Here is a 25534-nt window from a genome sequence, read left to right on the forward strand (position 1 = left end):
AATACCCCTGATGCCTTTGATGTTAACTCAGAACAACTACAACATCATGCATCCAAACCTAAAAACCTTGCAACTGACTGCCTGGAACATCACATAGCAGCAACTAACCCAGACCTATCCCAAAGGGTTAAAGACATTATCCTTGAAGCCCGCAGACCTTCAACAAGAAGGAACTATGCAGGAAAATGGAAAAGGTTTGTCATTTGGAGTACTGAAAGAGGAAAAGATGTGTCCAACATAGATATTGCTAACATCCTGGAGTACTTGGCAGAGCTGCCACATACAGGCCTGTCCTATTCCTCCATCAAGATACATGCATCAGCTATTTCAGCAGAATACAGCTTCGATCCACCTGTCTTTTCGCATCCTCTACTCAGGCAGTTCCTCAGAGGGATCAAGAATGTAAAACCTCCTAGGAAACCACTATTACCAGCATGGGACTTGAACTTTGTGCTAGAAAAGTTGACACTCCCTCCGTTTGAACCAGCAGCAACAGCAGATCTGCAACACCTATCATGGAAAACTGCTTTCCTACTGGCAATTACTTCAGCAAGGAGGGTTTCGGAACTACAGGCCTTAATGGCAGTGCAACCCTTCCTAATCTTCCATCAAGATAGGGTGTCCATGAGAACTAATCCTACATTTATGCCTAAGGTGGTATCCAGAGTGTCTTTAAACCAGGCAATCCACCTACCTACCTTCTTTCCCAATCCACAGAACAGGGGAAAGACTGCTGCATACCTTGGATGTACATAGGCAGTTACGCTACTACCTGGACAGAACCAAAAGAAACAGCAAAACCGACCAGCTTTTAGTAGCCTATGCAACAGGAAGGGAAGGAAAAGCAATTTCCAAACAGACAATCTCCAAATGGATAGGAAATTGCATAAGATTCTGTTACTCCTACCATGGAAAACCAATTCCACAGAACATAAGACCTCATTCTACAAGGGCTACAGCCACTACCACAGCTTTCTTACGAGGAGTGGCAACCAAGGACATTATTGAGGCGGCTACTTGGACCTCCGTGCATACATTTGCCAAGCATTATAATTTACCTCTATACTCTAGATCCCGAGCAGGGTTTGCCACTGCTGTACTGCAAGGGATCCTTACTACACCATAATTTTCTTCCTCCACCCCTAGTTTGGCTATGGTATTCTACCCATTTGTTATGACTGCAGATGCATCCATGAAGGACATAGTACAGTTTTGTACCTACCATAAATGTAGATGTCCGAACTGGATAGCATCTGCAGTCAGGATTACCCACCCTCCTTCCCCTCTGTGGTACTCCTAGGGTATTTACCCTCCTAATAGCTAGCTGGGGGGGGTCTCTTATGGTGTATTTGTTTGTATATATGTACATACATGCTTATTTTTGTGTTTGCCTTCTACTTTTTTGGAATCATTGGCATTTATCCAAAATTTTGCCTTCCAGGAGGGCAACTGGCATCTGGGGCAAGAAACACTGAGGAAAATGGCGTAGGCTGTTGCCTTTATACCCGAAGACCAGCAGAGATGACGTCGGGTGAAGTGCGACATCAGCCGAAGCCTGACCCAGACTTTGGAATCCGGCCGACCGAAGGGCTGCCTGACGACAGGACAACCCATTTGTTATGACTGCAGATGCTATCCAGTTCGGACATCTACATTTATGGTAGGTACAAAACTGTACTTTTTAAACATTAGATGGAGAAACTATTTTACATCAAAAATATATAAAAAAAATAATATAGTAATAAAAAAAAAATAAAACAATTTTACAGACAACTGATTCTCTGAGCACAACATTGCCCTCCTGGATGTGTGTTATTGTGTAAATATCACCCTTCCAGGGGTGTAGAGGCCCTCCACTTGCGGCATCTGGCCTCAAAACACCCCTGGGTGGATGTTATTCACACAATAACACACATCCTTTTGGGCATTATTGCTTGTGTAAATTACATTATAGAATGGGCAACCTGTAGATCGGCACCCTGATTGGAGAACGAACGTTCTACAGCAGGGTATAAATTTATAGGTAATATCTACTGAAAAACGAGTCTCTGCTTCATGGCAGTATATTAAGCTGCTGTGGAACTCAGACTGAAAGTAGCCTAACAGTTGCCATTATTATTTGCTCGCTAAGCAGCGCTTTTGCAGTTTAGTGAGTATAAAATATAAAAAAAGAAAGAAAGTTTAGCAAGTGTTAAAATAAATGACACAGGCAGGTGTGTGTGTGCATATGTGTTTATGTTTCTGTTTGCATGAGTGAGTGTATGCGTGCTTGTATGAATGTGTGTGTGTGTGTGTGTGTGTGTGTGTGTGTGTGAGAGAGAGAGTACGCAGATTGAGATTGATCAACCACTGGCAGTAGCAGCAGTTAAGAAGTTTGCATACCTCTCAACCTCTTAACTCAAGAAATCTGCATAAAACTCAAAGTGAAGGGGAACAAAAGCTCAAAAATAGGAACAGATGTTAAATATATTTTCTATAAAATTATAAAGTTGCTTAAATAACTGAATTTGTGTTAGCATGAATTTTCTGAAGGAAATAGTCTGAAACTCAATGTATGTCATTATTTAGTGACTTCAATCTCCAGTGACTGGCAATAAACCACACATTTTAGGAGTAAGGGACCAAAAAATTCAGAGTGTTACTAGTCTGATGACCCAAGGGGGCCTTTCTAAGTTTAGCCAAGTTTTCTCGCAAGAATAATGATGTCCTGTATCCAAATAGGACATTGAAGATCAGGCATTTATAAGCTGCCTGTGTCCATAAGGGACACAGGTACCAGGCCCAGTGTAAATTGCCTATTCTTCATTCACTGGTCTGTGTTGCACTTAACCTGGGTAACAGATGAACGCAGCTTTACATGGATGAATGTGTGTTCCATAGAAGTGGCAGTCTGTTGGACACATATCTGTCTCCAGTATGTTCAAAAGTCCCAACTCTGGCCCAGATGACCCGAGTTTAAGCGGCTTATGTGCTTGATGGGAAAGAGGGACATTGTTAAGCGTCTCTCCAGTGGGGGATATAGAGCTCATTGAAAAGATTCCAAGCTGGGGTGGGCAGGAGGACAACAGTAGGCAAGGCCACCTTGTGGACCCAGGACAGGGCACACACTCAGGCTACTTACCATTGCCTGCCCAGCCTAGCACTGATGTTCGCATTCTTAGGATGAAGGGGAAAAAACGTCCATCTAGGATGATGGCACTACTCCAGATCTTACCTTACTTCAAATCCAGGACCCCCCCAAGCTGAGACCCTGTATGTGAAGGAATAAGTGAATCAACATATCAACTGGAGGGTGACTTGACAATTAGTGAGTGCTAACTGAAAAAAAGAGAAAGTTATTTATTTGAAATTGTAGCTTTGTTTGGGGGGGGGGCAGTAGTGTGAGAGCTGTTAGTACAAATTTGAAAAACCTAGCTACACCCCTGTAGTGACTGAGACATGGTTTAAAATAGCTGAGAGCATTCTGGCAGTGCAGGGCTATAATGCTTTCCACACATTTAAGCCAGCCACTGCACAGGAGAGGAGGTGTCTTAGTCTTCATCCAGAATAGACTTAAATCAGGGCTGGTAAAGCAACATGATGCACTAGGGTTTCTTCATGTCCTAATAACCATCAGAAAGTTCCCATACCATATATTGGTTAGCTGTAGAACTCCTGTAAGACAAAAGAAAGCCAGAATGCCTATCTACAGGAATAGAATCAATCTGTATTAAACCGAATACGATTTTCCTAGGTGAGCTAAATTATCCAGCTATAGACTGGGAAACCTATACTTCCACTACTGCACAAACACAGAGATTCCTGGACTTTGTCAGTGCAAATGCCCAGGAACAGTCATTCAAGAGTACCCTCTAGGAGGAATAGCATCTTGGATCTTTTCCTTACTAATATGGGAGCATCTTGCACCATGCCTTGCATGCCTTTGTCACTTGTTAGTTCTGACCATAAAGCAGTCTCCTTTGAAGTAAAACTGAAACCAGACATCTCTTCCACCCAAAGAATCTTTAGAAATTCCTTTAAGACAAACTATGTACTCATAAGTGATACATTAGAAAACTTCAAATCTCCAGCAAACCTAGTTAACTCCACTGTATATACAGAAATGTACACCACACTATACCAGCACGTAAACAGCTGCATAGATGCAGCTGTACCTCATAGGAAAAAGTGCAGGGCAAATCAACATGGTGGAAACATAATATCAGCAAGTTTTATAATAAAAAGAAAAAAGTTTCACCAAAAGTAAGAAGAGTAATTCCCAGAATGTTACAGCCCTTGCCACTGAAATAAACAACTTAGAAGCTTAATAAAATCCACCAAAGCAAAGGCTAAAATAGTTACCCAAGACAAAGACTATCACAAGGCATTTTAGTGATGTTTGTAATCTCAAAACCACAATGCGGCAATGCACTAAGCTGGTTGTGAACAATGTTACCTATACTGCTGCTGAAGATGCAGTGAACCTACTGGGGGATAAATTTAGCTCTAACCTTACCTCTCTCTCTCTTCTCCGTCTGTCCTTCAAAATATACCTGAAGTTGGCTCACCTCCAGCTATCACACATAACCAAGTCCTAAAAGAGCTATCAAAAGCTGAAAATACTATATTGATGGGTCTTGAAAATACCCTGGATGCATCTTAAGTAGCATAAAGCATAATTTAGCCACAGCCGTAACAACACTGTTCAGTCTTAGCCTCCATACAGGTTTTGTGCCAGGTGAATGGAGAAAAGCTATAGTCATTCCCCTGCATAAGGGAGGACCTTCTGCAAACCCAAAATTACAGACCCTAAGTCTGACCAGCCTCACATGCAGAACCGTGGAAGGAGTTATCATATCAGGACACGAAGAACCTCCAAACACTGGATCTGTCAAGGGTAGGTCGAGCTTACTCAACCTAATGGATTTTTTTGAAAAGGTCACCAAAGCAATGGATGAAGACAAAACGGTACACACCAAGCTTTTGACACAATTACCTACCCATAGTAGAACAGCTAAATAAACTGGGAATAAATCCCTCTGTCACTTGCTGGATTGCCAGCTGACTCACAGATAGATAGGATGCAGATGATCAAAACAGTGGATATTACTTCCACAGAGACCAGTCACCAGTAGAGTCTGCCAGAGTTCTGTGCTGGGACCTGTCCTTTTCGGCATCTATTTTTCTGAAGTAAAAGCAAATACCAAAGGGTTCTGACTGACTTAAGTTTGCAGGTGACTGCAAGGTGGGAGCAGGCATTGAATCCCCAAATGATTTAGACATCCTGCGGGAATGTTTGTCCCAAAAAAATTACAGGTGCCAAAATCGTGGACTGAAACTAAATGTCAAAAAATGCATTATTGTGTCCTTTGGGATGTCATGTACCCCAGGGAACTGTCAGATTGACAATATGTCCCTAATGGTTCACCCAGTTGTTTAGGATTCAGGAACTTATGTGGACAGCGACCTAACTTTTGACCAACATGCGTCTGTTGCTATAAGAAGGTCCTTCAGTATTGCACATCTTATAAACTAAGTGTTTGTGTCTAGATATAGGGATGTCATTGTCCCCCTTTACTCAGCCCACATTAGGCCAGTCATTGACTATAATTGCCCCTTTAGCATGCATCTGTCCGATCATGTGCAACAACTAAAATGCCCACAGAGAGATACCTCATTAAAAGGATGCAAGACCTAAGCAACATGTTCTTTGTGGACCAACTCAAAGCCTTGTCATTCTGCTTGGTATCCTACAGACTTTTAAGTGGTAACCTGTGTCTGGCATACAGGGCATTCACTGACCCATTACTGATGGATTTACTGCACATCAGCAAGTCAAATGGCATCACAAATAATTGGTCTATGGATGTAAACTTCTTCTGCAACATAACAGAATGGTGTGGAGGGACAGGTATATTTCGCAGAGGATACTGCTGCTGTGGAACATAGTTCATCCCTGTTCATGTTCCAGCGCAACTTACATCAGTGGATGAGAAACATTAAATTTATCCCAGGACTTCCTCTGTATTGCTAATGGACAGAGGCAGCTCCTAAATGCTTTATACAGTGCATGGGGGTCCCCCTCAATTTATCTGTGGTATGGTCTTAGTTATTCTCATTATGGGTGATATATAATTATTAACCATGGGATGAGTAAGGCCAGTGTATAACTAAATGGTATAGGTTATTTTGAACACCCAAAAGGGAAACTGGCTAGACTTAAAATGGCCTACAAGGGCAGCTAGCCTAGTACTTTCCTACTATGACCCAGATCCTGCTGCATCATGCTGTACTTTAGTTTGTTGTAGCAGTGAAGCGGGTCTAGCCACCTTCTCTCCACTCCCTCCAAGATTAGAAAGTCAGCACTGGTCACTCTTATCACTTTCCTCTTAGTTGGTCCTTCTAGCGACCCAAGCTGCCGATCAAATCCTGGTTGTCTGGGGACCACTCAGTAAGAGCACATTCCTATACAGCAGTAGCTACATCAACACCATATTTCAGGAATGCTTCTGCATAAGGTATTTTGGAAGCTGCCATGTGTCTTTCTGTTCATACTGTCACAGAGCAATGCAAGGGGTGTAACTTTTGTCTTAGTAGTTAAGATCTCTGCCTCACAGGTCCAGGGTCTGGGGTTCACTTCTCATCTCATTCACTGTTTTGGGATTTTCTCTCTCTACTCTGGTTTCCTCCTCACCTCTTAAAACATGGTGATTGGCTGACTACTCTAAAGTGCCCTTATATATTGCATTTATCCTTGCCCCTTTGGCCTGGGTAATGACAGAAAACATCAAAGATAACTAGTTTAGTTTCTTGGTTAGGAAATGAGTAAATTAAAAGTTGGAAACGTAGATCAGGCGTAGGGCAGGTCCCCATTCCCCGGTCTACTTAACTTTCCCAGTGGGCCCTATTTCTTCATTCAAGTGATGTATTTGTCCCTCCACCTTGGGAATGAGGGCTGGGTAATTGGGGGGGGGGCTCAGCAGCCCCCCCAACCCTAAGGGCATACACCAGGTCTATCCCCAAGCGAGGTGAGAGTTCTACAACCCATTCACACCCTGGCTTTGGATATCACCAGTGCTGTCCCTGTCAGAAGAGATGCCACGCCCATCCTGCCATGGTGAGAACCCTAACGTCCAGTCATTCTTTGGTGCTCCAATGCCTCCATCCCTCCATTAGGGACTAGAGGTGGATGGTAGGAAAATTGTCATTCAAGTACATTAGGCGATTTGACTAACCTAACCTTTTTACTCTTTAGCTGCATTGACTTCAGCCATAGCTTCCTCAAGAGGAGCATGCAAGCTTTCACACATTATGCCTGTGATCCATGTGCACAGGCTTGCTAGGTTCATTAATATGCAGGTGCTACCAGTGTAATGAACCAGAGCCTCCTCCCTCCGTCCAAGATGATTTAGACAGTATGGCTGCTCATTCTCAGACTTCCAGCCTACTCCTTTCCAGTAGGCTACATCATAGTCAGGGCTTCATGTTTTTTCAACTTATGGCCAGGCCAGGCATAGTGCAGGTTTTGGCACTTGTAGAAGATCTTTTCATTCACCCTCTTGGATGGATATGCTAGCAGTGCTTGAAAATCTACCCAGTTGTAATGTTTTATAGTTAGATTAATCTTCCTTATGGAATGTATTAACACCATTGTACCCAGTATGGAGTGTAAAAGAAGACCTCAGTGGACAGATGACTGTAACAGTAAATGCTTCACGAGAATATTAGTTTCATCATAACTGTTTATTATTCTGTTATGCAGTTAACATTTATATTAAAAACATTGACCTACTACAAAGATGTCCTTATGAGAGACAAGGGGCTAGAAGAGGTAGCCTCTGCTAGTCTTGACTTTATTTGTCTTGCCTACCAGCTAAGTTGTCAATGTGTATACTGTGATGTTGTTACCTTAAGCACCTTCCATACCGCTATGCTGTCCTGGGAATGTGTTGGACTTTATTATATAAAATATAGTTCAGAAAGACTAGTAACCAGAAAATGCTCTTTTTTCTAGCCACAGAACCAAAGCAGATGATGTGGACTATATACAAGGGGATAATGAGGTAAGATTTTAACTTTTTTTTTATCCTTGCCAGGATTATAATGTCCACTTTCCATATTATCCACCTGTCTGGCCTTTCTCTGTCTTGTTCCCCAGCTGTCTTATCTTCTAGGCTTTCTTGTATTTCTCCCTTGTTCATCTAGAACATTTTTTGTAATGGAGGTTTGCCACTGTAATCAAAATCTGGTTCAGGTAAGGAACATCATTTGTTTGATCCTGGACGTGTGAATGGAGTGACTTCTACGTTACTGGACCACAGTACTCTGAATCATCATGAGCGAGTCTGATGAACCAAACAAGCACAACTAAAAATGCTGTGCATACTTACAGAAAAAGCTACAAGCCAAGCTTTTTTTTTTTTTTTTGGTTGGGGGGGCAAGCTCCACAGGTGATTGGCTGCACTTGCTGCCACACCCTTTGTATACGTTTGTTCTAACTACTCTGGGAAAGGATAAACTGGAGCATTCCCTGTTCTGTGGAAGGCAGTGGAACATAGCAGTGGTGGTGGAGAGGCCTTGCAGCCTACAAAAGTAAGCACCTTATAATATCTTAATCCATTTCAGAGTCTTGTAGGATTTTGGACCCTATCCAGTGAGAGACCTAATCCTAAGTGGGATGCCAGTTGATTGCAGGATATGCAGTTAATGTTCTCCAGTTTTATGGGATGTGCATTTGGCATATGCACTGTGGCCTTTTGTGATTTTGAGAACTGTGGTTTGATGAGCAGAACTAGATATGGTAAAATGGCATCATACTGCTGATAGGAAAATTCTCCATGATCTCTCCACAGTATTCCCTGCAAGAGTGCTGTAGATGTCATGTGTCTCTCTTCACAAGCAAGAGGTATTTGGCCATCTGTTGAAAATTTTGAAGCATCTTATTTGTACTCAAACATGCAGTCAGTCAGAAGCAATAGAAGTGTCTATGATTTCTTTCCAGCAGTAAATAACTTTTGATCAGTCCTTCATTCTGACTCTTTTAGGTGGTCTGCTGGCAAAGGATTCTAATTGTTTTTACCATCTTCCTGATGGGTCTGTTTTTGTTTATTATTTATTTAATTTGTTAGTATCAAATGATACCAAGAATGTAATATTCTTAATGAGAGATTATGTATCAATAGTCTGTATACTTCAGAAACCGAGAGAACCAGTATCATTCAGTAGTGACTATTCTGAAAAAGTATTTAAATGTTCTTCTTGGAGCATTTATTCCCCATGTTTTACACTTCATATTCTTGCTTTACCTCCACTGAACAACTTGGGAAGACCCCAAGTATTACTCAACACTGCACAGTACTTCTCTTCCTCTCGCCGCCCCCTCTTCTGAGACCTCCCTAGAGGATACCAATAAGGAGGTCGCTTAGAAGAGGTCATGCAAGAGGAAGCACTTAGACTCCCCCGAGGAGTCAATCACAGAAGATGCAGACTCTGATGAAGGTGAAGGGTCCCCATAGTCACCTGCTGAAGATGTCCAGTTTGGAGACATCCTTGCAATCCTGAAGCAGAGAGGTGGCTGGAAGTCCAGCAACGCTTTGTCTGAGGAGTCTGTGTTCTTTGAGCAGTTCAGTACCGGCCCGTCTACCTCTTGGGTGACTCTACCAGCCGATGACCTCATAGGTTTGATCTCTTGGCGGGCATGGAACAGCCATACACCACTGAGCCAATCTACCGGAGACTAGAAAAATTTTAACAGCACCAGAAAATGGACAGATCTGATGTTGTTAATCTTCGTTTATTCCTTACTCTTGGGATTCAGTTCCGACTTCGGAACCTAGCCTGCCTTTTTTTCAAGCTTGCGTCAGCCACAAACCTCTCGAGCTAAGATTTTACCATCATGCCCTTCTCCCTGTTACCTGAGATGTAGTTTGCTGCGTTGCTGTTCAGCCATGTAGAGCCGTTCCTCTCCGGCTAAGTGTATATTTTGATAACTTTTTGATTTTTTTTATCACAGAATTCTTAGTTTTTTGACTTTATTAAGTCGGATATTCTTTTTCTTTATTACCTGTACCTTTTTGGTATATTCTACTACCTTTTTGGTAGACTTTCCTTGCCCTCACTTGGGCCTTGCTACAGTGTGTGTGTGTTCCTAGTTTTTAATATTTTGTGAACATAATGTCTGAGAAGAAAGGAAGTCCAGGCTTTAAGAGGTGTGGACACAAACTGCCTCAAGGCTCTGACACGCATGACTTGTGTGTTTACTGTTTGGGCGTGCCTCATCTCACAGTGAAGCTGCCCTGTCAGATTCGCAAAGGTTTTTCTGCCAGGACTTTGAACAAACGTAAAAATAAACTAGTACTAAAGGGTCTCCTTAAGACCTCTTTCTGCGAGGCTATTTTTGGGTCGCAGGAATCTTCTCCTTCTTTCAAACAACATAAAAGGTCTAAGTCTCTTCCATCGTCTCCCTCTGGAGACCCTAAGGAATTGAACCATAAAAAGGCTAAATTGTCATAGTCGTCGGTGCCAGCGGCTGTTTTGGCACCGACTCAATTGACTCTGTCTCCGATTATGTCTACACCGTTGCTTTCGACGCAGACTTCAGCCTTCATGGTGCAGACTACTACGGCACTGACTAGTTCAGTGCAGACTTTCTCGGCACTGATTGGTATATCGGCGCAGTCATCTTTGGCGCCGACTGAAGTCTCGGTACAGACTCATTCGGCACCGTCCAGTTTCTCAGTGCATACATCTTCTTCGCCAACAGTTTTCTTGGCGCAGATGCCTTTGGCACCAGCAGTTTACTCGGTGCAGACGGCTTTAGCGCCAACAGTTTTCTCGGCACAGACCCCCTCGGCACTAACAATTTCTTCAGTGCAGGCTTTTTCAGCACTGATGGTGATGGTGCAGACATTACCTATTCAGACACCTTCTTTCAGTGGTCGTGCTAGCCCTTTTTTGGACGGGCCCGAATCGCCTTCAGGGCTTTCAGTGAGGTCTACCAGAAGCCGTTCTGAACATGATGTGGTGCGTCTTATAGACCAGCTGCTTTTGGCCCGAAGATTTCCTGCCCCTTCAAAAGTGTCTCTCCCCTTTGGAGTTGATCACCCTTCTCCACAGACTCCTACCTATACTCCTTCGACCTCTGTGGAGATTTCGAGGCATCCCTTCTCGGGCTGGCCGACCCTCCCGGCCTTGGAGAGGACACTGGCTGCTGCTTCTTGGCCGCCTCTGTCGTTGACTACCACTTCCTCTGAGCCTCAGCTGTCCCAAGTTGCAACCCCTGGACTCCAGGCTCAAGAGTCTCGGGCCATTCTCCATATGGAGACACCATCCTTGCAGCCTTTCCCAGTCTCCCTCACTGTGGAAGTCCACCGCAAGACTACGTGTAAGAGGAAGCACATGGACTCCATGGAAGTCAGTGACCAAAGACACAGATTATGATGACAGAGAGGGGTCCCCATGTTCACCTTCTGACAAGGTTTCCTTTGGTGACATCCTCAAAATTTTAAAGCAGAGAGGTGAATGGAAGTCCTCTAACACTTCCTCAAAGGAGTCTGTGTTCCTGCAGGCTTTTCGTGTCCAACCCCCTACCTCCTGGGTTACCTCACTTGCCAATGAGCTCATCAAGCTCATCGTGCAGCGTGCGTGGAAGACATCGGACTCTGTGGAGGCCATACCTCGTAGGCCGGACAAAATCCTTTCTCCCCCAGAAGAATGCCCCCATTGGTCAAAAGGTCTCCCAGTAGACGCCATAGTGGTGGCTGCCGCTACAAAGAAGGAACTAGCAGAGGAGAGCCAGGCTGTTCACCCGCCCAATAAGGATTCCCGGGCGGTGCACAGATTAGGGAAGCGAGTCTTCGCATCTTCGACCTTTGCTGTTAGGCTCTTGAACTACCTGTCACATTTCATAAGGCTACAGAGAGACCTGGTGTCCGAACTCTCTGAGACCTTGGCAGGAGCAGTTTCTGATGAGGTCTGAGACACAGTGGCCTCTCGGTTAGCGACCCTAGAATCGGTTTCCGATTCCTCAATGCATTTGATATCACACGCTACTGAGGGAGCGGTGAGAGCTGCGGGTGCAGGCATAGTCATGGGAGCCGATCCTCGGCTCCGTGCGGCCTCTTCGCTCTGCATCGAGAAGAAGCTCGAGACAATCTAATACCCACAATCCCCTCTGCCTTTACCTCAGATCTAGTTTGCGCGCTGCTGCATCGCTGGGAGCTAGCTCGAGTTTCTAAGCTAAGATATAACTTTTTGTTGTATTTATTGAATTCTATTTAACTTGATATTGTCAGTATTAAGTGTGATTGTGTTGTGGTTCCTAATTTGGTACCGTTAACTTTTTCGGTATTTTTGTACGGGCCTACACCCTTCTATACTACCATATTGAGACAAATTTATACGGATTTGACATTTACCTGGATTTGACTATTTTCGGATTTGACTGTGTTTGTTTCTGGAATTGTTTATTACCACAATGTCTGAGAAGGCAAAGTCTGGTTTCAAGCGTTGTCAGTGTGGCCAAAAATGTCGGTCACTGACAACCATAGTTCCTGTGTTTTGCTTGGCCCTCTCCACTAAAGGGATTGCTCCATCTGTCACTCTTTAGTGGGAGGGTCATGACAGATAGGCAGGAAACTAATGGACAGGGTCTTGAAACCCTTTCAACAGGCTCTGGATGCTTCTCACCAGCCATCCAATTCCTCCTAGGAATCCAAGACGTCGGACGCCAAGTCATAGGCTCCGCGCTCTTCTTAAAGGTTAGATCACCGGTTCCACAGACTTGGGCCAGTGTTCAACTGGTGTCGGTTCCTGAGCGTCGAGTGTTGGAACGGGTGATGGAGCTCCTCCTGGCCATTTGAGGTCGGCTCCGCTTCGGTTCCTTCGACCCGCTTCTTCCTCCAAACTTTCGATGTGATGTGGATCGTCGGTGCAGAAGTCTGGAGCATTGCCCTCAAACTTATTTCGGTTTCCACCCAGTTGGTGTCGAAACTTGAAGGCCTTCCTGTATCTCCATCCATTCCTCCTCCGAGACCAATTCAGTCTTTGAGCCGGAAGAGGCTGATCTGCTGATTGTGGAGCCCTCGGGTCCAGAACCGCCATTTTCTCGGTCTGTTCGTCACCGACTCCGCCGGGACCGTACAGTCTGGACCCGAGCTCTGTTCTGGTTCCGGGCGAGATCGAACCGAGGTTTTCGGTTCCGACTCTCCCTCGGGCCTCACGATCGATTCGGCTCCGCCTGGGTCGATGCCTTCGTGCCTTGTCGGGATTCTTCCCATTTCTTGAACCGGAGACTCTTCGATGGGGACCCGGGGCCTTCGACCTGATGAGGAAGGTGTTGTCTACCCAGACAACCACATCAGTGGAAGCAGTTTCTCCTCCCCATAAAGGGCCTTTTCTCTCTGCACCCACGGCCACATCCAAGCGCGGCACCAGTGTCTCAGCCACCCCTGGAGGTGCCCCTCTTCCTCGAGGCTTCTTCGGATGCTCCGGTCAGAAGTCCCTAGGAAAGATTGTGTAAGAGGAGACACTTGGATTCTCCACAGAATCCTTACATCTGATACTGACTTAGATGAGTCAGAAGGGTCCCTAAGTCACCTTCAGAAGATGTCTCTTTTCGACATTTGGAGATCCTGAAACAGAGAGGTGACTGGCAGTCCCTTCCCCTTCTGAGGATGAGTCAGTCTGCTGAAGGCATTTGGTGCTCGCCTTCCTCCTCCTGGGTCACTCCGCCTTGATGACCTAATGGAACTTATTGCTCAAGGGCTGGAGGCTCCTGACACAGTGGAACCAGTCCTAGGAAACCAACAAGTACATCACAGCACCTCAGGATAAGTCTTACCTTACAAAGGAGTTCCAGTAGCGCTATGGTGGTGGCACAGCCACGAAAAAGGAGATGTCGGAGTCTTCTCATCTGTCCATCCGCCTAATAAAGATTCTAGGACTATGGAAGATATGGGAAGCGCATTTTTAGTTCAGCGGCTTTTTCCATGCGTCCCTGAACTATTTGACCCATTTTACACGTCTCAGAGGGATCTAGTCAAAGAGTTGGGAGATACCCTCCAGGGTCTACAGATGCGCTGTCTCAGAGAAAGTGACAGCAACTAATACCCTAACATCGATTGTTAACTCGTCCATGAGGCTGATTTCCTACAGCCAAAGGTTCGAGTAGGGCAGCAGCTTCAGCGATTGCTCTTGAGACAATCCTGGATGCGCTTATGCTCCTTTGGAAGCCTTCAAGTCTTCCTTTACTAACGCCCCATTTGATGGTGCCACTCTTTTGGCCCCAAAGTAAAGGAGACCCTTACCCGGTGTGAACAGAGGGAAAGACTCTGTCTGCTGTCGGAGTCCGTTTTCCACCCCAACCAGACCGCACCCAAAGGGCAACGCTGGTGGGAAAATGTGGTTTCGAAAACCCAAGGGTCTTTCCCAGGCACACAGGGTGATGCCCCTCTAGAGGCAGAGGAGGGGCAGAGGTGGAAGACGCCGCCCTGGCGGCAGAGGGGTCCGCAACATCAAGGTGACAGGGATACACTCCCTGGTAAACCTTTCCAGCACTCCTGAGAGGAGGCCCGACTGTCCTGCTCTGGAGGCAGTCGGGGTCGCTTAGCTTTATACCCTCAGGCCTGGCAAATATAACTACAGACAACTGGGTAAAAGCGTGTTACCAGAGGTTACAATACCCTTCCTATCCTATCCCATTCCAAAGAAAAGACTCCCAGATGTACCCCCATCTGCAGAGCCAGCAGCTTAGAAATTTCAAAGCTGCTAGAAAAAGAGTCATCCAACCAGTCCCAGCGGACCAGCAAGGATTCGGACTTACTCAAGGTTCTTTTAGTTCCAAAGAAAACAGGGGACTGGAGGCCCATTCTGACCTAAGTTACCTCAATACCTTTCCAAGAAAGAAAAGTTCGAATGGTCACGCTTCAATCGATCCTTCCATTCTTACAGAAGGACGTGGATGTGCTCAATAGATCTAGAAGGATGCATACTACCACATCAAAATGGCCAGGGCATCCAGAGATCATTTGCGCTTTCGGCTGGGAGCCAGTCACTTTCAATTTCGAGCCCTGCCCTTTGGTCTGACCTCAGCCCCCAGGGTCTTCACCAAATGCATGGCAGTGGTAGCGCCTCACTTGAGACGCCAGGATTCCAGGTGTTTCCGTATCTGGACGACTGGCTCCTTTCTGCCACCACCGGCCAACTACTGCAGGCCAGAGATTATGTTCTTCAACTGTGTGTTCACCTAGGGATTTCCGTAAATTTCGGAAAATCCTTACTTCAGCCATCACAAAATATCTTGTTCATAGGAGCAGATTAAACACGCAATTGATTCTGAGGCTTCCCCAGAAAGGATATTATCACTCAGACTCACATTCGCTTCTACTCTTGTAAAGGGAAATCTCCTGCAAAACTAGTACTGAAGGTTTGGGCCTCATGTCAGCCTCCTTATTGCAATCCCTGGGAAGCTGCACATGAGAGTCCTACAATGGCTACTGTTTGCACAATGGTCATTCCAACAACTACCTCTAACACACGAGATTCTCATAACAAAGACTGCAAACAGATCTAAACTGGTGGCTTCAAACTGCAACCTTTCCAGGGAGACCATTTGTGCTACCCAACAGTTACGGTGACCACGGACGCTTCCCTGATAGGGTGGGGGCATCTTTCAGGGACAGACAGTCCAAGGCGAATGGACCAATTTGGAGTACAATCTGCACATCAATGTTCTAGAGTTGAGGGCAGTGTTTCTAGCGTTGCAACACTTTGCTCCCCTTCTTCCTCTAGGGACTATTGCAGTTCAGACAAACATGTCGTAGTCTGGTACATAAACAAGCAAGGGGAACCAAGTCCTATCAACTATGCAAGAGGCCATGAGAATTTGGCAATGGGCGAGTCCACGGTCGCTTTCTGATAGCAACGCACATCCCGGGGTCACCCAAAGCGTCATAGCCGACAGGCTGAGCAGAGCAATTTGCTCCTCACAGTGGCCCTCTCAAACAGTCAGTGGCGAAAGATTTTTCGCATGGGGCCAGCCTTCCTGCGACTGTTTGCCTCCAATAAACAAATGCAGGAGCTACTTTGCCCTATTACCCCTCCAGGGAAGTCCCCAGGGAGCACGGGTTTCCATTGGCCCCGGGTCTCCTTACGCTTTCCTCCATTTCCTCTGATTCAAAGTTTCTCAGAAAGCCAGGAACCTTCACAGGACGATAATCCTCATTGCTCCATTCTGGCCTCGACAAATTTGGTTTCCCTTCCTGAGACACTGCATTCGGGGACCCTGGATTCTGGACCCAGAGCCAGATCTATTGACTCACTCGTCAGAGGTTCATCCAACCTGTCCTCCATCTAGCAGCTTGGCTGCTCCATCCAACTTAGCCAGGTCTGATCTCTTGTCACCAGCATCAGATATATTTATGAAATCCTGATTGCCTCTCATAGATCATCCACCAGACTACTTTACCACAGCAAATGGAAGAGATTTTCTCTTTGGCTACAAGGTAAACAAATGGATCCTTTTACAGCCCCTGTTTCTATTGTGCTAGAATATCTCTCAGACCTTTTTAAATCGGGGGTAGCAGCCTCCACAGTTCGTGTTCATTTGACTGCGATTTCTAATTTTCATAATGGCTTTCAGGGCTCTTCCTTAATGTCACACAGACTTTGTAAGACCTTTCTGAAGGGCGTAACCCAACTAAAGCCTCCATTCAGAGAACCTGTTCAACCTTGGGACTTGGCCTTAGTCCTTCAAGGTATGACAGCTTCTCCCTTTGAGCCTGCATCTACCTGTGATCTAAAGTATCTGTCATGGAAAACACTGTTCTTAGTTGCTATTACTTCTGCCAGGCGTATTTCTGAATTACAGGCCTTGTATATCAACCCCCCCACCTCATCTTTCACAAAAACAGACTTTCATTAAGGACCAATCCGACTTTCTTGCCCAAGGTCGTTTCTGAGTTATCTGTCAGACTATTGATTTGCCAGTGTTCTTCCGTAATCATTCTAACAGAGGAGAATATTGCCTGCATACCTTGGATGTACCCAAAATACACCTGATTTCAAAACCTCCTTGTTTAAAACAACAAACAAGATCCTCTGCCCTTCATCAGACCTGTCAGTGTGATGAAGGGCAGAGGCCAGCCATCATATGTTTGTTGTTTTAATAAACAAGGAGGTTTTGGATAATCAGCAGTGTCCAGTTTTGTGTGATTTTGATTTCTTTTCGCTTGACGGGGGGGGGGGGCGGGGGGGGGGGGGGGGGGGCGGGGGCGGGGGCGGGGGGGGGGTCTTTTTTTTGTTTTTTTTTTTTTTTTTTTTTTTTTTTTTTTTTTTTTTTTTTTTTTTTTTTTTTTTTTTTTTTTTTTTTTTTTTTTTTTTTTTTTTTTTTTTTTTCAAGCTTCAATAACTAACAGGAACGGCCCCACCCCCCCAAAAAACCCTAGTTTTAATTGAAGGGTTTTTTTCCATGTAAAAAACTTTTTTTAAAAAAATTTTCATTCCCCCCTGGGGGGGGTTTTAAAAACATAAAGGTTTCCTACCTTTTTGCTTCGGGTTTGGGCCAAAGCTTCAAAATTACCCCCCAAAAATTTCTTAAAAAAGCGCAAAACAGCAAAACTGGTCAAAAAAGGGGGAAATTTGTCACCCAAATTAGGGACCCACCTTCCCTGATGGGGGGGGCACTTTCCAGCCCCAAAGGGAAGGCCCTTTTTGGGAGTAAAATTCCCCTCAATGTTCTAATTTGAGGGAAGTTTTCAGCGTGCCCCCTTTGCTCCCTTTTTGGGCTTTCATTAACAACTGCGAATCTTTCTAACAACGGGGAACCAAGTTTTCCTTCCAAAGGGCCTGGATTTGGGCCATTCAAACCCTCCCTTTCTAAAGAAAGCACATCGGTTAAAGCAAAGGACACTAAGGAAAATTTTCCCTTTGACAAGTGGTTCCCGCCGGGGCCCCATTTTTGCACGGGGGCCACCCTCATTGTTTCCCCCAAGAATTTCAAAACCCCTTTCCCCTATTACCTATCCCCCCAGGTGATTGCCGGGACCCCTGCATTTCCCCTTTCCTTGAAATCAATTTTCCCCAGAAACCAAACCTTCACAGGCAAATAATTTTCTCTTTCTGGTAACAAATTTTTTCCCCCTGCTATTGGGGCCCTGATTCTGCCCCAGACCGTCATGACTCACGTTCGGTTTTCCCCTTTTGCTCTTTCATTTTCAAAGGCTTGGCTGCTCCTTAATTACCGGGCTTTTTGTAAACCTTTCGAAAAGGGCTTCCCATAAACCCTTCCATTCAAAACCCTTACGGGGAAATGGCCTTGTTTCGGAATACACCCTTGGATCCCTTTGATCTAAATATTTCAGGAAACCCGCTTATTGTTATCTGCCGCGTTCTATTACAGGCCTTGTATATCAACCCCCCCACCTCATCTTTCACAAAAACAGACTTTCATTAAGGACCAATCCGACTTTCTTGCCCAAGGTCGTTTCTGAGTTATCTGTCAGACTATTGATTTGCCAGTGTTCTTCCGTAATCATTCTAACAGAGGGGAATATTGCCTGCATACCTTGGATGTACCCAAAAATCACACAAAACTGGACACTGCTGATTATCCAAAACCTCCTTGTTTATTAAAACAACAAACAACAAACATATGATGAGCGCTTTCGGGCCTCTGCCCTTCATCAGACCTGTCAGTGTGATGAAGGGCAGAGGCCCGAAAGCGCTCATCATATGTTTGTTGTTTTAATAAACAAGGAGGTTTTGGATAATCAGCAGTGTCCAGTTTTGTGTGATTTTTGGATTTCCACTTTCTTTTTCGCTTGACTGGACTTTGGTGAGGCACAGAACATTATTTGGACTTTTCATACCTTGGATGTACATAGACAAGTTCATTTTTATCTAGACAGGACTAAATTTAATAGAAAATCTGACCAGCTGTTTTTGGCCTTTTCTGAATCCAGATTAAGTTGTCCAGTTTCAAGTTACTTTAGCCACCTGGTTGAGAAATTGTATTATTTTCATTTATGGCAAGAATGGTACCCCTTTACCTGGCAGAGTAAAGGCCCACTGTGTAAGATCAGTGTCAGCTTCTGCAGCCTTCCATGCGAAAACATCGTTGAATGACATTTGTGCAGCCACAACCTGGGCTAGGCCTCATACCTTCATTGCTCATTACAAGTTGGACTTGGCCTCCAGAGGCAGAGCTTCCTTTGGTTCTATGGTGCTCCGGAATGTCCTTCCATAGGGCCACCCGGGGAACAAGATAGCTGGGGACTCTGTCCCAAGAGTAAGGAATAAACGAAGATTAACAACATTAGATAAAGAAATTATGTCTTACCATAACGTTCCATCTGAGTTGTTTCATCTTCGTTTATTCATTACGGCCCACCTGCCTTCCCCCTCCGAAGGTTTCTGGTGTATCTCATTTGTCCTTTTTTCCAGTTGTTAGGTCATGTCTGACCAGAGGTAGCCTCGACTTTTTTTTTCCAACTTGCAAACTAGATCTGAGGTAACAGGGAGACGGGCATGATGGGTAAAATCTTAGCTCAAGAGGTTTATGGCTGACGCGAGCTTGAAAAAAAGGCTGGCTCGCTTCCGAGGTCAGAACCGAATCCCTAGAGTAAGGAATAAACAAAGATGAAATAACTCAGATGGAACATTATGGTAAGACATAACTTCTTTTTTTGGACAAAAGGGGTGACTGTTGATACCATGGTTGTGGTGGCAGCCACTAAAAAGAAACTATCAGAAGAGAGTTCCACTCTCCATCCACTGAGCAAGGGGTTTCAGGTGATGGACAGGTTTGGGAAGCATGTCTGTGCTTCAGCAACCTTCGCCGTAAGGTCTCTGAACTATTTGGCACATTTCACCAGGTTACAGAGAGACCTAATTAAGGAACTCTGATACCTTTTCAGGATCCCTTTCTGATGAGGTACAGGCATCTGTCACTTCTCATCTAGCTACCCTTCAGTCAATTTCCAATTCTTCTATAAGGTTAATTCCGCATGCGGCCAAAGGAACCTCAAGGGCAGTGAGGAGGCACACGTGGATGCTGTTATGTGATTTTACAGAGCCCTTCAAGTCTTCAGTCATCAATGTCCCAAACTTAAGGACACGTTATCCAGGTGTGAAAAGGAAGGAAAGGCATTGTCTGCCGTGGGTGTACATTTTTCCACTCCTCAAATATTCTTCTTCTCCAGGAATCAATGAGGTACTGGAAAAATGGGGTTCAGAAAGTCCCAGGGTCCAGGACACACATGGAGGAGGTCTCTCAGGGGTAGATGGGTGAACTCCAGTGGTAGACAGTCATGGCAGAGGTGTCCTGCAAAACCAAGGGTCCAGAGATTCTTTTTTTGACAGACCGTTCCAGCACTCCTGAAAGGAGGCCCGATTGTCCACCTCTGGAGGCAATCGGGGGGGGGGGGGTCATTTATCCCTGCACCAGAGAGCCTGGCTAAAGATAACAGATACATGGGTGCAGAGGATCATGTCCAGAGGTTTATAATACCCTTTTCCCTTTCTCCTCCAATCTCAAGAAAAGTCCCTGATGTTCCACCCAGTCAGAGGGACCAAGCAGCACTTCACATACAAAAGCTGCTAGAAAAATAGAGTTATTCAGGAGATCTCTCCAGAACAGATAGAATCCAGAACTTACTCAAGATTCTTTTTACTGCCAAAGAAAACAGAGGACATGAAACCAGTCTTGGATCTCAGCAACTTGAACAAATCAGTTTGACATACTAAATTTCGATTGGACGATAAAAGGACAATTGGATGTGTCCGTTAGACCTTCAGGATGCGTACTGTCACACAAAGATGAAGAGGCAGTCCGGAATGTACTTACATTTCTGCCTGTGAAACGGTAGTTACCAGTTCATAGTTCTGCCCTTTGGTCTCACCACAGCCCCCACGGTGTTCACCAAATGAATGGCAGTAGTGGCAGCTCACTTGAGCTTGCAAGGATTCTGGGTGTTTTTATATCTTGATGATTAGCTCATTACCACCTCAACCAGGCATCAAGTAATAGAGGCAAGAAATCAGGTTCTTCAGACATGCTCTTATCTGGGGATAACCATAAACTATGAAAAGTCTTATTTGGAACCTACTCAAAAGTTGGAGTTTATAGGAGCATTGTTTAACACAAAGTTAATGATAGCTTCAGTACTTCCTCTAAGAGTTCAGACCTTAAGCACACAGGTCAGGAAAATAATCTGCAACACCACAGGTTCTGCCCACTTGGTTCTTCAGGTCCTAGGATCAATGGCAGCTGCAATAACTCTAGTACAGTTAGCCAGATTTTACATGAGAATTCTACAATGGATGCTAGCCATGCAGTGATCAATACTTTACTGACCTGTGTCAACCCTGATATGTATTAATCAGATTTGCAAGAGAGCTCTCAAGTGGTGGATTCAATCAGAACAGGTTTTACAAGGCTGTCCATTCATTCCCCCTCAGCTCAAGGCCATAGTAACCACGGACACTTCCGAATTAGTGTGTATGTGTGTGTGTGTGTGGGGGGGGGGGGGGGGCATTACCTGGGGAAGACAGTTCAGGGAACTTAGTCTCCCAAAGAGGAGAATTTGCTTATCAGTGCCCTGGAGATGACAGCAGTGCTTTTAGCACTGCAGGCCTTTCAAGAAGCTCTCCCTTCGGGGACAGACAACATGTCAGTAGTTTGGTATATCAACAAGCAAGGAGAGACCAAATCTTACCCCTCGTGTCGAGAAGCACTGAGAGAGTGGCAGTGGGCGAGCTCATCCAACCCCTTTCTCATCACAATGCACATTCTGGGAAGTCCATTGAGATAGCAGACAAGCTGAGCTTCTTCTACCTCACTAATGGTCTCTCAAAAGAAATGCGGCAGACATGATTTTTCATCAGTGGGGCCAGCCTAAACAGCAAGTGCAGCAGCTACTTTGCCCTGATTTCCCCTACAGGGGGAGACACTGAGGGATGCTGTACTTCACAAATGGGTGTCCCCCCCCCCCCCAGTCTTCTTTATGCCTGCCCACCAATCCCACTATTTTCCAAGCTTCTGCAGAAAGCTGTCATATTGAAGAGCAAAGTTATCTTCATTGCACCATTTTGGCCTCAACAGATTTGGCTCCCCTTCCTTTGGCCTCCCTTACTCCACCAACAGTGGATTCTGGATCCGACTCCAGACCTCCTGTCTCATCTGACAGGTGTGACTCATTCAGACATACCAAACCTCAGGCTGACTGTCTGGCTTCTCCAATTCCATTAGTAGCCAGACAACATATGCTCTAGTCTGGAGTCCATCAGGTACTTTTATCTTCACATAAACCATCTACACATAAACTCTACTCCAATAAATGGAGAAGATTTGCCTACTGGGCCCACAAAAATAATGTTGATTCCTTTTCGTCTCCTTTGCATAGTATCCTTGAAATTTTAGCATTACTTTTGAAAAATGGAGCTAGCTCCTCGACACTGAAGGTCCAGCTAGCAGCAATCTGAAATTTTCACATAGGATTTGAAGGTGCTTCTGTTGCCTCCCATAGACTATGTGAAGGTGCTTCTCTTGCCTCTCATAGACTATGCAAAACCTTTTTGCGAGGTATGTTTCTTCTGAAGTCTTCTTTTAAAGACTATACTCCCCCATGGGACCTTAATGTGGTGCTGCATTAACTTACTCAGTCCCCCTTTGAACCTGAAACTAAATGTGACCTCAGGTATGTCTCTTGGAAAACAATTTATCTGATGTTGTCAATCTTCATTTATCCTTGACAGATAGGACTCTGTTCCGAGTCTCAGAATTGTCTGGGCTGTTACAACAGCTTGTGCGAGCCAAAAACTCCTGAGCCAAGTTCCTACCCAGAATGCCTCTCTCTAAATTACCTCAGATCTCGTTTGCTGCTTTTCTCTTAAAGACATGTCAGCCTAACTCTCCTTGAGCTAAGTAAAACTTTACTGCTTATTTCTTTTCTGTTTCAGATTTTCAATCTTCTATCCAGTTAGCTTACTTGTTTACTCCTTATAGTACCCTCTCTCTCTCTCCTATAATCTTTACCGTTTTTGTGGAGTGAGTGTTCTATCCTTTTCTTCCCTCATACCATTTGGTATCTGTCCTATCATTGCTGGTAGTGCTATCCCTTTCCCCTACCTGTGGTAGTTTTTGGCGTGCCATCATTAGTAGCCTTTCCTCCTCCTTCTTTCCTTCGTGTGTGTGTGTATCTGCCATTGATCCTTGTCTTTCAATATGGCATAAAAAAATCAAGGGAACTACTGTCTTCATATCTTCAAATCCTGTTCTGGTTGTGGCAGGAAAATGCCAGACTCCAATGGTCATACCTCTTGTGTGTATTGATAGGGCCTGGTGCACTTAGACCAGCAGTGTGACACAAGTCTTTAGCCACCAGGCCCTAGTGAGAGAAAGAATAAACTTATTTTAAAAGGTTTATTAAAAACATCCTTTAAAGAGGCCTTGTTTGGTTAGCCTGGAGGTGCAAAATCCAAGAAGTCTTCTCCTTCATCATCCTCATCGTCCTCAAAAAAGAGAAGTCACTCGGTACTGACATCACCCTCGACTCTGGCTCCTAAGAAGCTGAAACCTTTGGTTCCCACAGCTTCTATAGAACTAAAGGCGAATCTGAGAAAATCTATGGAACTGTCCCCATTGGCTGTGGTAGCAGTGACTACCTCGGCACCTCCACTCTCTGTGCCATCCCCATTGGTGCTGACCCTTGAAATTGTTTCCCCATCTTCAGTGCCAGTTTTGGTATTGACAATATTTTCAGAACCAGTTCCCTCCCCAGCACCTATAGCCCAGTAACCATGGTTTCTTTTGGTTCCCAGAACCTGGTACTTCCTTCAGTGTACCCTTTTTGGGGCAGCTACCAAGTCCCTTTTTGAAGAGGCTAGAATCTCTTTTAGCCTTGTCGATAAAGTCCTGTAGGAGTCTGACAGAAGTCAACATTGTGAGGTTGGTGGACCAGCTCCTCATGGCAATGGGTCTGTCCACTTCTTCCAAGGCTTCACTTCCCTGCTGGGGATAGGCATCTTTTTCCAAGAACTCCACCAGACTTTCCTCTTCTAATCACTATGGCTTTAGAGACCTCGGCTCCGACTTCCCGATTTTGGCTGTCCTGTTGCCAAAAGCTCTCATATCTTCGGCTCCAGTCTCCACCCTGAGCTCCTCGATTGCTTTGGAACCGATGGACTCCCAGGTTCATAGCTCCATGACACTGTTTGTGTGATTTTCCTCTGCTCCAACCTTGATGGAGATTTCCTCGGAGCAGGGTGGGACCACGGTTACGAGGTTGTACTTCTTGGTTTTGGTTTCCTATCCCTCTTCAAGGACCTGACTTTCAAGTTATGGAGAGGACCTTGGCCTCTGCAGGCTCCCAGCTGGTTTCTCCCCCATTGGAGACTTTCCCCAGATTCCCCTGAGGTCCAGAGCTTCCACCAACCTCCACGCCCAGCAGCAAGCATCGACACTGCAAGACAGCCCTGAACAGGGCCCTACTTCTTCCGATTCCTCCACAGAAGCTCCCACTGGGGATCTGTCTTGGAAAAGATTGTGTAAGAGGAAATACCTTGATTCCCTGGAGGATTCTATTACAGAAGACACAGATTTTGATGACGGGGAGGGTTGCTCAGTCACCCCTAGAAGATGTTACCTTTGGAGACATTCTCGAAATATTAAAGCAGAGGGGTGGCTGGAAGTCCCAAGACTGATCCCCAGAGGAGTGTGTATACCTGCAAGCATTCAGTGCTTGCCTGTCTACCTCTTGGGTAACCCTGCCAGCTGACAGTCTTATCAAACTGATCTCCCAGCGGGCATGGAAGGCCCCTGATTCCATAGAACCAATCTCCAAGAGACCAGATAAAATACTTTCCACTCCAGAAGACCATCAGCATTGGGCCAAAGGTTTAGTAGTAGATGTCATGGTGGTTGTGGCAGCCAACAAGAAGGAACTGGTAGAAGAAAGTTCTACTGTTCATCCCCCTAACCGAGAGTCTAGGGCAGTGGACAGATTTGGGAAGCGGGTCTATGCTTCTTCGGCTTTCGCCTTGCGGTCGTTGAACTTTTTGGCACACGTCAGACTTCAGAGGGACCTGATCAAGGAGCTCTCAGGTACACTCGCGGGAGCTGTGTCGGAATAGGTTCAGGATAAATTAGCCTCCCAGCTTGCCATGCTGAAGTCTAACTCGTCCATGAAGCTTATTACTCATCCACCCAAAGGGATGTCTAGGTCAGCGGGTTCAGGTCTAACCATAGGAAGACATGCCTGCATGTGCCTGTGAGAATTTGCGCAGCCATTCAAGTCTTTGTTCGTCAATGCTCCATTTGACGGAGCTTCTCTTTTTGGCTCTAAAGTTAAGGAGACCTTAGCCAGGTGTGAAAAAGATGGAAAAAACGTTTTTGCTTTGAGCGTACGTTTTCTGGTCCCCAACGCTGCTATTCCAGAAACCAGAATAGTGGGAAGATGTGGTTCAAGAAAACCCAAGGGCCTTTCCAGGACACACATAGTAAGGACTCCACTCCGGGCAGATGGAGGAGCTGTCATGGAAGACGCCAACCATACAGCAG

The 25534-nt window shown here is 45.3% G+C and overlaps 1 protein-coding gene across 1 annotated transcript in view; it reads left to right on the forward strand.

Annotated features, from left to right (window-relative positions):
* JAM3 (junctional adhesion molecule 3) overlaps window positions 1-25534 on the forward strand; it is a 1464991-nt gene that overhangs the window by 1344643 nt on the left and 94814 nt on the right. The window contains exon 7 of the mRNA XM_044079478.1: window positions 7994-8042. Within this exon, the coding sequence (XP_043935413.1) occupies window positions 7994-8042 (49 nt within the window). The remainder of the gene's footprint in view (window positions 1-7993; window positions 8043-25534) is intronic.

Source organism: Protopterus annectens, chromosome 8.part0, assembly GCF_019279795.1.
Source record: "Protopterus annectens isolate FY-2018-M chromosome 8.part0, PAN1.0, whole genome shotgun sequence".
In the NCBI taxonomy this organism is placed as follows: Eukaryota; Metazoa; Chordata; order Ceratodontiformes; family Protopteridae; genus Protopterus; species Protopterus annectens.